At 41.6% G+C, this 14825-nt stretch overlaps 1 protein-coding gene across 2 annotated transcripts; it reads right to left on the bottom strand.

Annotated features, from left to right (window-relative positions):
• Window positions 1–275: 275 nt before the first annotated feature.
• NFIL3 (nuclear factor, interleukin 3 regulated) lies at window positions 276–14466 on the bottom strand. 2 transcript variants are annotated; one of them, XM_066988023.1, is made up of 3 exons: window positions 14266–14466; window positions 10897–11063; window positions 276–4300 (listed from the first exon to the last, which is right to left on the bottom strand). In XM_066988023.1, the coding sequence occupies exon 3, from the start codon at window positions 4111–4113 to the stop codon at window positions 2737–2739; it is 1377 nt and encodes a 458-aa protein (XP_066844124.1). In that variant the 5' UTR covers window positions 4114–4300; window positions 10897–11063; window positions 14266–14466; the 3' UTR covers window positions 276–2736. The 2 variants fall into 2 exon arrangements, with proteins under 2 accessions (XP_066844124.1, XP_066844123.1); XM_066988022.1 differs by lacking the exon at window positions 10897–11063.
• Between the last annotated feature and the right edge of the window lie 359 nt (window positions 14467–14825).

Here is a 14825-nt window from a genome sequence, read left to right as displayed (position 1 = left end):
GGAGGGTGAGGGGGCCAGCTACACCACACTTAGTTCAACCCAGAGTTTTGGCTGGTCAGTTTGAAACCGTAGCCAACAACAGTCTGGCTTTGTATTTACCACCCACACTCCAGCATCTTCTACCTCCAGTTCGTGCAAGCTACTCTGAATTCCAGCCATAGAAGCAGTAACTTCAGCATAGGAAGTTTTGCTGCAGAAGTGGAGAATTAACACCCGCTAATGCATATGTGTTGGACTAATATGATGAACGTACAAAAAAATCATGTTGTGATTAGTTCTGGTTTTGAACAAAAGACAAATTATTTATTTGTTTCTTCAAATGAAGCATAACACTAAGGTATAAAGGGAGTATAAATAACATCTGATTGTGCTCCTAAGCTCCATGCTATAACTTTCTTGCAATGACATCCTTCAACAAATTAACTACATCATTACTGTTAAGTATTAATTGCACAAAACAGATACACAAAATATATAATGAGCTAGAAGGAGGACAACATTCTTCCATTATGACAAACAACTGTAACAAGAAATGGAAAAAAAACAATAGATCTAGGCTTACACAGATGGCAACACTGAGAGTTTTAAGTCCTCTCCTTGAACACATTACATGTGATAAATAATATGCAAAATATTTAAAGAATTTTGTTGTTGCTTACAGAAGATACTTAGCAAGCAAAGAGCCAGTAGCAATCACTGCCTCATGTTTCATATCCCCATCATTCAATGCAAATTTTTACATTTCATGCAATAATCCTGAGCTTATTTTCAGTAACATTGAAATGTCATCTATATTAATTACCAAATACATACAGAGCCCAACTATGGGGTCTATTGTATTATTAAGGCATGAAAAAAGAATAACAGTTTATTAACTCTGAATGCCACAAATACAGCACAGCAGTTAGAAGGCTCAAAAAAGCTCAGAAAGTACCAGTGATGTCTGTGCAAAGGTCCTCCCAGAACATGACTGAATCAGCTCCTGAAAAGATACAGCATCAAATCCTGGCCTTGCTGACATCAGGGAGTTTTGCCATTGCCTTGACTGCTGGACCAAGCTTCAGAGCTATGAGGAGTAACTCAGACTCCTTTTCATATCCCCAAAAAATTGACAAACTTCCTCTCACTCAAGTCAAGTATGAATTTAAAAACCACTACCTACTTTTTTTCTTAATTAGTATTTTAAGTCTATGGTAAGATTCTATTATACAGCATGGCAATTAATAAAAAGCCTTTTCAGGAAGTGCTTATTTGTTAGTCTGATTTATTAGTACTTTAAAAGAAGGTGGAATTAGCATGAAAAGGAACTCCGCCAAATCTATGCTCTATTTATAACTTGTTTTTTTATTTTCAAAGGAAAGGCTTTGGTAAGCCAAACAAAGGGTATATGATGCAGTTCTAGTCTCCACAGTTCAACGGCTCTTCTCAAAGATAAAGAACTCCAAAGTCATCAGGTGAAGAACTCATCATCTGCATAAATCGCAAGGGGCTAGTGGAATCTGGGTTGTACAGTTCTCCACATATTCTCTAATTTACATTTAAGAAATTCTTGCAAAACGCCCTGTAGTAAGCCAGGGTATTCCAGTTCACTTAACTAAGCCATTGAAACTGAAGCCAAATTGGTGGTAAGTCTTACTTCATACTTAAAGTTGCGTTGTCTCCCATGGTGGGAACTACAGTAGCAGATGATCTCCTCTAACTCTGCTGCTGCTATTGCCTGCCCCTTACGTAGGTATTTGCCTAGTTGAGCACAGAGTTTACAGATCGGGGAGCCTTATCCTTCATCTGAAGGTGGCCCACGCTCTGTTGTGAAAAGAACCATGGGGTGGACAGATGCTTTTACACAGCCTTTGTGCAGAATTCTTTCTGTGCCTGCACCCCTTGCACACACAAACCACCCTTTGACAGAGATGGTGGTGTCTAATTCTATCAGTGCAAGGCTCTGAAGAACTTAGAAGATGCACAAATCCAATACAACTAATTTCATCTAAAACACCAAGATCGAAAAAAAAAATGTTTTGTCACAATAAACCATTCAGGAAATTCATTGCTCTCTCATTTGAGATAAAAGGAGAAGAAGGTTGCTGTTGATATTAGAGCTACCAGGACAGACTTTGTGTGGTTTTTGGTTAACTTATACTAACAAATAAGTTAAAGAAGGCTAAGGCTATAAATTGTTAATGTTTCATTTATAAATATCCACTTTATTTCTATTCTCCTCTAAAAAAAGTGTTAAGGAAAAAGGTGGCCAGAAGGTTTACGTGTGTTGTAAATTGTAATTTGGTTAAGTTAAGCTGTAAAAACCAAACCTGTAAGTGAAGTTGAGCACAGTGTAAGAAAAAGCCTTGATTTTTATTTATTTTTTTTTTTTGTATTTAACAACTTATTTACAAGTTCTTAAAATCAACTGAACTGGAGTAGATGTCCTGTGTTTGTCACCAATCAATGTTTTATTGTAACTGGTAACTTCCACACTTTATAGTAGAACAATAAAAAGAAAATAAAGTTCACTATATACAGCCTTTGTACAGGCTACTTGACTATACACAAGGCATAGTGATCATAGCACAACCTAGTCTTCATAATAATTTGTGCACAGAAGGACACCAATCAGACATTATGTGAACATTACAGTGAAATGACGTCACAAGTCCAGTGAAAATTCAGCATAATACAAAACATTTATCTACTGCAAATGACATCCTTTAAAACAATAAGCCTTTACTCAGTAGTAACTTAACCAGAGTCTGACGCAGAGATTTGTTGTGTAGTTATAAGTCTTTTAAGTGAAGCAACCTCTGCAGATAAGTTTGCTATCCCCTGCTTCAAATACAGGTTTTCGGACTCAGAGACATTGTAGATATTGTCTTTTATTTCAACAACTCCAGTTTTGCAACCACTCTGAATTTTTACATTGAGTTCCTTTTGATGCCAGAGTTCTGGTTTGAGTGACCAGTCTTGGATGTTAGTCACCTGAACCGAGAAAGGAGTGTGAGAAGAATGCACCAAGTTCTGTGCACCATGTTTTTCAAGCTCAAAATGTCTTTTTGAGGACATATCAATAGGTGATGATAATTTCTGTGTGGCATCATAGTCATTATCCATTGCTTCCACTTTAACTTGCATGGCTTTGGCTTTAATTCGAAGCTTGTGAGGCAAAGCTGAAGAATTCACTTCAGGAACTTTAACTGTTGCATGAACACTTTTATGTTCAACTGGGGAATGGATTGGACCCTTCGGAACCTGCTGCTCATCTTCTCCATCAGATGACTTTCCAACAACACCATCATCAGTTTCTGAAGTTCTGGGGGAATTACTGGAGGATCTATTAACTTGCAAGAGAGGAGGAGAATGTGAGTACACGTTAAAGGTAGTTCCCATGTAGTTTGGATATATGGATGCTTTATAGGAACCTCTGTCATCTCTTGGCTCTCTCTCTAATTCCATGGGCTCCTGTTTTATAATCTGGAACTTATTTTCAGGACTTCTGCAGCTGCTTTGTATACGACTTGGCTGAGTATGCTCTACTGATGACATTTCAGACACATCGGACATAGAGCTTTGAGGAGAATGCTTAATGACAGAAATACAACTGCTACCAACTATAGATGGTTCATGTTCATCTACAAATGAGTTAATGTTTGATTTGGAACTTTGATAGTCTTGGAAATACACAGTTGTCGAGCTGCTGAGTTTCTGTATCTCTTGGGCATAGGCTGCAGAACTAATTAAACCAAACTTTAGCTTCAATGAAAGCAGCTCCGCCTTCAAAGTGGCATTCTCCTCTCCCAGTGCAATTAGTTTGTTCTCTAAGACAAGGTCATTCAGTCGTCGTTTTTCACGAGATCTTTTGGCAGCTTCATTATTTTTCCGCCTTTTCTCCCAATACATAGCATCTTTCTTTTCATCTGGAATGAATTCACGCTTTCTCCGGCAAGCTGAAGATTTGCTTTTTCCGCTACTTGCTTCAGTAAGTAGTATATCTTCATTTGTGGACAACTCTTCAGACACTTCTGCTAAAGTAGACTTAAGTACCATGATTTTGTCCACATTGCTACTTGTGTCAACAGGTCCGTGTTCCTTTTTAAGGGTCTGCATTTTTCTCAGCTGCATCAGAAACAATTTGTAGATCTACAATGAGCAACAGAGCAAGCTATTTCTCCAGTACTTCTCACTCCACAACTTGATAAATACAGTAATTTTAAATCCACACACATTCTTCTGTTTGTTTCATATTCTCAAACAGAAGTGTCTAGATCCAATTTTCTTGGCAGAGTCAATGGGAATCTGCTAAAAAAACCTAGAAAAAAAAAAAGAGAGAGAATTTGATGACTATTTAGGCATCATTGGTTTGGGGAGTGCAAAAGGGATTTCTAATAAAAAGCGTAGACTAGCGTTTGGTTTATTAATCCTACTGTAGTCTGAAGGAAGCTCAATACTGAAGCAACCGATACCGTACACTTCATGATACCTAGGTAGCAATTTGCTTCCAAAACAAATACAACGTGATCCAAGGAAAAAATATCAATAAAAAAAACATTTGGGTTTTGATCCTACCATAATGTTGTCACAGAACTTTCCGTGATATCACTGACAAACTTAAATCTCTAACACTCAACACTGCAGGACACCAGGCATGTTGATGAGCAGCACTGGAAAGTATCTTGTTCTTCCACATTAAAGCATCTCTTCTGAAAACAGCTGTGGTGTGTGACTTAGAAATGCTATATATTTGGGTCCTTCATGGATTTAAAAATAACATAAACTGATCTAGAGAAGCTGGAGTGCTTTCTATTGTCTTAAAATAACACTACTATTCATTAAAGCTATTAAAGATTTAATTATTGTTTTTATATCCTGTAAATATAAACATATATATGTACCTTTATGAAAAGATTTATAGACACACGTGGAGTTTTAAAATGGCTTTTGATCAATCAGACCAATTAAAACTCGTAAACATACACATATAATTTTGGCATATGCCTAACTCTTAAAAAATTTACAAGACAAAAATGCGTTACGTAAGATTTTTTCTTGTCTCTTCCTAAGAAAACGCTGAAACCAGTACCAAAAAATACATTAGAGACTTAACATTTACTAACATAATTTGAATTTGAAAAATATCCTTACTGCATCAAAGTAAAGTTTAATACTATTGAGGCATGGGCACCTTTGGAAAACAGGGTTTACGTTAAAGTGAAAGTTTAGATCTAAAATTCTTACCATTAACAAAGGAAAACTAGCTTACCCTTTAGCTTTAGACATTTTGATCATTAAAATTGAATTTTGCACTTAAATTGGCATGTCTTATTTAGTCCCTCTTAATGCAAAAATGCTGTATTCTCATAAGATCGTTTGATCTTGATCAGAGATATAGCTTCTCAGTATCTCATTTTCCATAGTCAGTCAAGTTCCTTTTAAAATAAAGGTAGTAAGCCAATTTTTATAGGACTTACTATTGGGTCAGCAATGATTCTTGCCCATACAACAACAACCACCAGCACCTTCAAATTAATGTCACGATTTATTGGGAATGTTTTTACAATGACTATTGAAACTAATTTTAATATTATCAGTTGGGAAAGTTATAAAAGAATTAATGAATTGTATTCTGCCAGTTTCTCTTTTCTTTTCCAGAAGGCAAAGAGGAGTGAGTGATGTAATAACAATTAAGTAGGGTCATAAAGACTCAGGTTTCAAGCTGGGTTCTGTTCCATCAAACCATGCCAACTCTTCTGTCATGAAAAATTAACACATTTAATAGAACAGCTAAGAAGAATTTCCTAAAATCCATAGTTAATTACTGACATGTAACTATTTGTCTTTGATAATACAGCCTTAATGGAAAATAGAGTTAGAAGCCAGCCACACCAAAGACAGTCTCTAACATTTCAGTGCAAAAGCAGCACCACAAATTGCCATGTTTGTAAAGCAGAAATATAACTCTAATACACAAGTAATTACATAGTTAGATCCTGGTCCAAAATTCTAACTGGAGTCAAAAAGAATTTTCTGTCAAGTTAAGTAGGAGCTGGATCATGTTTAAAAACAAAAAATATGCCCCACAACAAAGCAACATCCAAAACTTCAGCATAATTTAATTTGCTGAAGAAGCTGTATAGTCATTCTGTCCATTTCACTGCTGCAAGTCTTCAGTGCTTTAATTAATATGCAAACTGTTTCAACTGCAGTGTAACCTGATACTTTATAAACACTCACACAAATATACACATACACATAAATAAAAATTGCCTCATACATGGACTTTAAAAATAAAAAAGCCAAGACAGGCCACCGGAATTTCTGTGGCATTTGTAAAATATTCAGTCTCTGCAATGTGGTTTTACAAAAAAAGGAGAAAAATACCAAGACCTTTTTTCATTGTCTCATAGCATTAGGAATGCACAGCTATTGATCCACAGTCACCCTGATATACTGCAATCCTTGTATTCATTTGTATCATTGACAACTTCTGTGTTTCTTTTGAAATGCATCCATCTGCCAAAGCACATATAGAAGCTGAATACCTACCTGTACTGAATACCTATGAAATCATCACTTGTCTCACAATATGCATCTCAGCCAACTCTTGCTAAGGTGAAAAGGCTTCAAAACAACTTCAGGGCTTTACAGATGAATATATCTGACTGAATTTTACGGTACTAGAGCGCTAAACTCAAAGCCAAATAATGTTTATTTTCTCTTAAGAAAGGGATACCAACATACATATACCATTACTTTCTTCCCTGGAACATCTACACTTACTTGAAACAGGAGCAGTAGAAACGAAGCAGTTATAAACGTAGGATTTGTGCTTATTTCTAGAAGAATGAAGCTATACCTACACTGGTTTAATACAAATTGCATTTTCATCTTATACCCCAGCATTCCGTCTCCACCCTACAGAAGTAACAACTTCATCCTTAAACAAGTCTGTTTCAGGGTAAGAACTATGAATTCGCATCTATCTGTGCAGTCTTGATCTCAGAGTGACCACACTTCAGCAACACCATGACACAGGAAAAAAACATCAGTAATGACAGTAATAGATAAAAATAATTAGCAAAAAGATTGTTTGCTTTTCTTCGAAATGAATGTAGACTAATGTCATAGTTCATCAGTAGGACCATCTATGTATCAGTAAGAAATCCAACTGCATGTCTGAACTATCTCGAGCAGCCAAACACTGGCACTGAGCTGCACTTAAAACCCAACAACCTGGGGAGTTCGTGTCCCTCGATTCAGGTGGCTTCTACAGATTGGACCATTCCAGTATGCAACCTGCCCATTTTAGCACTGATGACTCCTGTTTTGGCCATTCTCCCTCCCCTACACATTATTCCTGGCACAAATAGGCAGAATGTAGGTACCACACAAGTCTACAGCAAGTAATGAATGTGTATCAAAACAATGATGCTTTTCATGCAGTATTCAACTTTGCTTTCTGCCAGAGCCCATCAGTAAGGCTGTCAAGACAGAAGTGTAACCCACTGACATAGTCTTACTGATTTGCTATTTATGTAGTTCTTTCTAATGCCATTACTTCAGTGAACGAGCAAAACAACAATAAATCCTTCACTCCTTCCACATTTTCCTTGAGCACTTCTATCACGGTAACTGGAATTGCTGCTTTACGTAAGAGGAGTAAGAGCTCCTGTTTGTTAATACTTCTCCATGTGGATCAGCGCAATACTGAGTCTGTAAACAAATTAAATTCCATCTGATGATAATGGCAAAATGCCTTCAATAAAAACAGGCATTTCGCTTCACTTGTATTTTATAATTCCACTGGAAAACATCAGTATTTACACATAAATTAATGAACTGTAATGACTCCTCTGACTATATTTCAAATTCCAATATTTTCCCTTATGATTAATTTTTCAATTGCTTTATCACTCCCTCATAAAGTATTATAAAACCAACATTTAATACTGCCTTACATTAGTCACTGTTAAAGATTTTTTTTTTGGTTGGTTGGTTGATGTTAATGGCATTGAGTGCCAATTCAACAATGTAATAACACTCGACCCTATTAACTTAATTACAGACCCAGTCTTGCTCCCACAGCAATTTTGCCATTGGCTTGAACAGAAGTAGGATACAATCCCAGGCCCAAGTATTAATGAGACTGTTTTACAGAACTCATACTATTGAAGCAAGAAATTATGTATGCTAGAAATCGCGAAAAGTGAATTGATCCATGGACTTCAAGAAATACTTAAGCGATCTGATTGTGTCAAAATAGTACATTAAGGATCTGATCCCAGGGATTTGTGTATTCACACTGTAATAATTGAAATGTTTCAATAGGTTGAAGGACAGGACTACAATCTTGGCTGTCACTGTTCCATGTAATCTAATTACACAGGTCAACCTGACTTTGGAGAGTGCATATGGGTCTCCACACGTATGTGTAAGCTTCCTCACAAAGTAACTGTATATTATTCATATTTATCAAAATAATTCACGTTATCTCCAAGCATGGTATCTCAAAATAAATCTTAGAATGACATAACCTATTATTTAATTCTATTCTTCTAATAGTATTTCATTTAGTTTGATAAAAATATCTCTAGCAACTGGTTGCTTTCAAATACATTTCACTTTTGTACAGCCATTTGTCTGCAAAATTTATCTTCAAAACCAGAAAAAAGGCTAAACACAGCTTCTTGTTTTAAAAAAGAACCACGCCTCCATCAGCATCTTTTCAGTAAATAATTCAAACTACTATATGGTAAAGTGCAGAAATACAATAAGAGCTCACGCTACTATGTGTCTCTGCATGTTTTCAGTTGTTGTTTTCCATGTTTTGCATAGGTCTCATTAACCTACTACCATTCCCTCATATTTATTCTGAAAAGGTGTCTACACACCAGAAAAGCTAGTGTAGAACCCACTCAAAGGTAGCAAAATGATCAGTTCACATTCCAAAACTCGAAAAAATGAAAAATATACTTCACATTTTTATCTTCAACGTATTTTAAAAACATTAGCTAACTATCACAAGATTTTTATGAGGTACGGAAAAATACCATCCCCACTGCGCATGAAGGAGACAAAACTGAGTTTTTTAGTTTAGGTGGTGGATACACAACCTAGCTAAAGGCTTTGGAACCACTCTACCTCTACTGCGAGCCACTCTACATCTACTGGTTTTCCCAGACAAAAGCTACGCCATAGAATTCTGCACCTGTCAGGTCTATCATAATTCGGAAATGCTTTTGAACTGAAGATGTGGCCCCCAAATTCCATTCCAACCTCCAGTGAAATCGCTCAAGATAACTTTTCTTGCCTTTATGTAGGACAGTTTGTAAAACTATATTCTGATTAAAGAAAAGCTTTAATGCTGCTTCCACTGGAATAGTGGCACTATCCTGAGGACAGATTATTGGGCAAGAGGGGCTAGGCAACGCAGAGCAAATGAAGTTCAAACGCTCTGGAAAAAAACGAGTAACTGCACTTTATGCAGTAATAGATACGTTATCCATGGTCACAAAGAGGAAAAGCATTTACAATATGAATGTTGCCGCCAATTACTGCTATTATATAGTTACACTCGTACAGAGCATGAATCCATTACAACAGCAAGAAGCAACACGGAACTATTGCTCCTGCACAGAGTTCCCTTTTCTTACAAATTCACGGGCATCTTAAGTGCTTACAGTTCCAGGATCAGCATGTAATTAGGTCAGTGGAGCACTGATGATGATAGCTTTGTACAAGATGACCCATTTTTGCTAAAATGTTGTTTCTCTTATTGAAAGAAAGTAATGGGAGATGGCTAAACAATGTATTCCATGGAAACATCAAGAATCATTCATTTATTATGACACTTTCCAATCCCTCCTCCCTCCCTTCCCCCCCCCCCCCCCAAAAAAAAAAAAAGACTAAAGCTCATCACAGCTCTCACAACAGTATTGCATTTCCCTATTACCCACTTCCAAGCTGGACCCAGAAAGTTGACGTCATATGTAATTTTTATGAAAGGCTTTTGTTGTTAGGAAAATTAGTTAAGTTACTGTTTATCTTAATAACTACAAATTAATTCATTAATGTATAGCTTGCTTCCCAAAGGTAAATTACACAAATTATGCAAATAAAATTATTATTTGGAGGGAACTAAACATATATCAAAGGTAGTTGATGCTCAAAAAGGTCAGTCAAGGTTAATAGGTGCAAATATGACCCATATTTTCTTCCATTTCCTTAGGAGGACAGCATGCTTCTATCAGATCTGCTCAACTTGTCCTAAACTCGTTGCTTGCTGCTCTGGTATAAGCGGGAATAGATTGGTGGGAACAAAAATCTAAGAATGTTACTCAAAGAGCCATGAGAAACTTTGAAACTTAAAAGAAAAGGAAATGTATATATTACTTGTGTAAATATTTAATTACACTTATACAACACATGGTACATATATGTGTATATAAATTATGACATTTTATTTAAATATCACTTCACTTTCCAGTATTTTACTAAACTCCCAATAGAAACAACAGGAACTGAAGTAACAATACTGTAACAGTATGCTTCTCCTCATCTCAACAGCTATTTGACAGTAGGAAAAACTAGAGTGTACAAAGCAATCACTTAGTAGTAACAACGTTCTGGGAATAAGATCTGTGTTCTAATTAAGGCCCATTAAAAAAATACAAAATCAAGTGTTAATTATTCTGACAACAAATGGCTCTATCCTATTGAACAGTATTCTTAAAATGCCAACCATGGACCAGACCTTTGGCTGACCTAAATTTATATAGTGCTATTTAAAGGCAGGAGAATTATGTCAATTAATCCCAGCGGGTGCTCTGAGCATGCATTTGTTATGTAACTGAAGTATAAAGATGCAAAATAAACGATGTTTGTAAAATGTTGGTGTCTACCACTCACTGCAAATGGAACAGAGAAATAGCCGACTTCAGAGCTCCAATCATGCAAGATGGTCCAGATAGGAAGACCACCAACGCCTGTGCTAATTCCTGTTATCTCTGTTGTCGTGTTCCACTCACAAGAGGAGGTCTTGCACCACTGGCACCTATACTGCTGTGAAGTCACCTCTGTGGCAAAAAAAAAAAAAAAAAACCTGCTTAATTATTCTAATGCTTCAGGACAGAACTCATAAATACACTGAGATGGAACAACTCAAAAAAGGAAAACGCTTTTTAATACGGCTTTTTATCTGACAGAAAATAGATTTCTGTCACCAGATTCAACCTCATAGTATGAGATTTCAGTTCAATGGTTGAATGAGGAAAAGAAAAAAAAAGAAAAAAAACAGGATGTCTAGGGGGGACAATAATAATTCACTTCAGGTCTACCTCTTAATACAACAAGTTTTCAAGAACATTGCTTCTACCACATTTTGAATCAAGCCCAAGTATGCCCTTGCTTATGCAATCCTATTTTTGACAGTCATGCTTGTCATTGGTATTAGACAGTTACATCACCTGTTAAAAAAAAAAAAACATTTTTTTTCAAGCACTGTAAAATACCGTAGCAGAAATCATCTGACATTTTGTCTTAGAATGGACTGCAGCAATTGGCCATCTATTTGCATTTTTTTTCTATTACATATCCTAAGCACATTTATATCTCATAACTGGCTGTAATGATCATAGCAAGGTCACCTAGAAGAGTCAATTAAGCTGATGAGTCAGACACATTGCTTAACAGTGTGCAATAAGACTCAAACAGAGGATTTTATTGTTCATGTTATTGCATCATAGTGATGTTATAACAGCAGCAAGATTGCTGTCTGGAAAAAAAGAACTATTGCATAAACATAGTTTGCATAACTATCTGCTAAAATAAGTCAACTTAAAATGAGCTAAAGGTTTATTTTATTTATGAGTTTTATTTCAAGATAAAGGATTGAAAAAAGCAGCGTGGTGCTGACACCTTTTGTAGACTGTGCATTGCTTTACTCGCAATAGAAAGAATGTACGTTCAACAAATTTCAGCTAAAGCATGGTAAATACTGTTCCTTCTTAGGATAAGATTAGATGTGAGGAGGTCACATAAGTTCATATTGCTCATGGGAAGACTCTAAGCTTTCTGACACCTTTCAGATTAGTTCCTTAAAAGAAAATACAAACGAGAGAGAGGAAAAAAAGAAAAACAACAGCAGAAACTTGAAGCTTTGAAGTCAAATCCAGGAAGCTGGATATTATAAAAGCTAGTTAAGAGTCCTTTAGAGAATAAGACGAGTTAAAAATAGAAAGTAAATAAAAACGGAAAGTAAAGGCAGATCGTTCTAAAGAGGGTTAGCACTTCAACAGTCAAATAAAGACATTTGTAATGTGAGAACTTTTAAAGCGGTATCTGCTAGTGCCGATGATATTAGGGATCTTTACTCAATAATCCTTGAACTCGTTGGTTTGAATTAGGTCTCTAGGTCAAAACCCGAATCCTTATTCATTCACGTTTCTGATAAAAGCCAACATTTTGATCGAACAGGGACCATAAAAGTGATGCGCTTTTTAAACTAGCCTCTGGATTGAATTAATTACCGAGGAGGGCAAAGATGACTCTAAGTAGGTTACGTACACAGGAGAAAACACAATGAAACTGAGAGCAATCACTGAAGTTACAAGAACAAACAAACAAAAAAAAAAAAAGAAAGAAAGAAAGAAATCAGGCTGCTTGTTTTTGACACGACAGAAACTCCGAGATCTTCGCCACCAAAGCCGTACTTGACCCCCAGGACCGCGCAGCAGAAAAGTTTGCGCACGCCATCAGCAATATCGCATTTTTTACGTGCTCCGCTGCTGCTACCTCTACGGCAGCTACGCCGAGGCGCACGCCAGCGGCTGCGGTGCTGAATCCCACCTCGGCAGGTTTCGGTGACAAAAGACGCCGGGGTTTGGCTTCGCCTCCCCGGGAACCACCCCGCGGCTGGAGCCCCGCAACCGCCCCGCTGCTCCAGGGCAGCCCCGGGAGGCGCCCGGCCCGGGCAGCGCCCCGCTGCTGCGTCCCCCCCTCGGTACGCGAGGGGCGAGCCCAAGGCAGGCGGATGGCGGCGGGGGGCCCGCCCCGAGCCCCTCCGCGGGGCCGGGCGGTGCCGGTGGCGGTGCCGGTGGCGGCGGGGCGCGGCCCGCTGCGGGCGGCCGGACCCCTTTGTCTGCCGCTCCCCGGCCGGGGCCGCTCTCCCCACAAAGGCCCGGCCCGGCACGGCCCGGCTCGGCCCCCTACGTGCCCGGCGGCGCATGGCGGCCGCCCGCTCCCTCAGCGCGGCCCCGCGCCGCCGCCCCGGCCCCGTCCCCGAACAAAGGGCTGCGGCAGCGCCCCCAGCCCTCGCCCGTCGCCGCCTCGCGGACCCGGGGCGGGGGGAGGGAGAACGGGGGGCAGCGGCCGGGCCCCACCGTCCCCCAGCGGCTGTCACACTGACCTACTTGTGCGCCGCCGGCACGGCACGGCACGGCACGGGGCGCCCGCTGCCCGTGTCCCCGGTCCCTAACGGGGCGAACCCCATCCGTAGGGGTCCCCCTCCCCGGGGCAAGCCGCAGGGCGAGACGCTTTACCCGGCCTCCTCTCCCCACCCCCCAAAAAAACCCAAAAAACAAGGAACCCCGCGGCCGCAGCGGGCCGTGTGTGCGGGGCCAGCTAACCCCAGCACACGGCTTGCACACCCGCGTGTGCAAGGAGCGGGCGCAGCGTGAGGGTGAGCCCGGGCCGCCGAACCGGGCACGGCTCGTCCCGCAGCCTGACGAAACCTGCTACAGCCACGGTGTCCCCGCCGTTATATACATACATACATATATATATATCTTTTTTTTAATTCTCCTTTTTTTTTTTTTTAATTCTCCGGGGCGAGACCGTCCCGCTTCTCTTTGTAGCCCGATTATAAAATCGCGCAGTGAGCTGCTCCCTCGCCCTCGCCCGGCTGCCAGCGAGCCCCGCGGTTACATAACGCAACATTTCCAGGAACTACCGTGCGAGCGGCCCCGCAGCGCCCGAAATAAATAAATAATAATTAAAAAAAAAAAAAAAAAAAAAACAGCGACACGGCCGGCGGCGACGGGCACCCCCCGGACCGCCGGGGGGGGACGACGGCGGCACCGGCGGGGCGTGCGGGCAACGGGGTGGGGGAAGGTGGGGGGCAACCCTCCGGGGGCCGCCGCCCCGGGGGACGGGCTGGGGACGGGCAGCGCCCCGCATCCCGCACCCCCGCCGCCGGTGCGGGTTATGTAACGGCCGCCACCCGCCGCACGGCTCGGCACGGCTCGGCTCGGCACGGACGCGCCCGCCGCGCCTCCCTACCTTGCGTGCCCGGCGAGGCGAGGCGAGGCGATGCGGTGCGGTGCGGTGCGGTGCGGCGTCGCCGCGCCGCTCCGTGCGGTGCCGTGCGGGCAGCGTCGCCCCAGCTCAGCCCGCCCGCCCGCCCGCGAGCGTGCGGCGGCGGCGGCGGCGCGGAGGGATGTGTGTTAGTAGGTCAGCGCTGCGCCGCGCGAGGCGCGCAGCCCGCATGCCAGCCGCGCCGCGCCGTGACTGGCGGCCGCGCCGCGGCCAATCGGCGCCGCGAGCCGGCGGGGGGGGGGGGGCGGGGGGGCGGCCAATGGGGGCCGGGCGGTGGGCGGGGCGCGTGCCGGGGCGGGCCGCGCTTACAGTAGGTCTGTGTGCTGCACATTGCATAACCGCCGCCGGGACGGGCGGCGGCGGCGGCGGCGCGCGCGGGGGGCGACGGCGGTTACGTAACGGCCCGGCGGGGGATGGGGGGGGGGAGGCTCGGCCCGCGGCCTGGGCGGTGCCGCGGCCGTGTGGTGGCGGTGGGGGGGGGGGGGGGGGGGGCTATGAGGGGGGGGGGAGGCAGCGGCACGGCA

Source organism: Anser cygnoides, chromosome Z (genome assembly GCF_040182565.1).
Source record: "Anser cygnoides isolate HZ-2024a breed goose chromosome Z, Taihu_goose_T2T_genome, whole genome shotgun sequence".
Taxonomy (NCBI): Eukaryota; Metazoa; Chordata; class Aves; order Anseriformes; family Anatidae; genus Anser; species Anser cygnoides.
The sequence above is the reverse complement of the archived record's forward strand: the minus strand, read 5'-3'. Positions and strand labels throughout refer to the sequence as shown.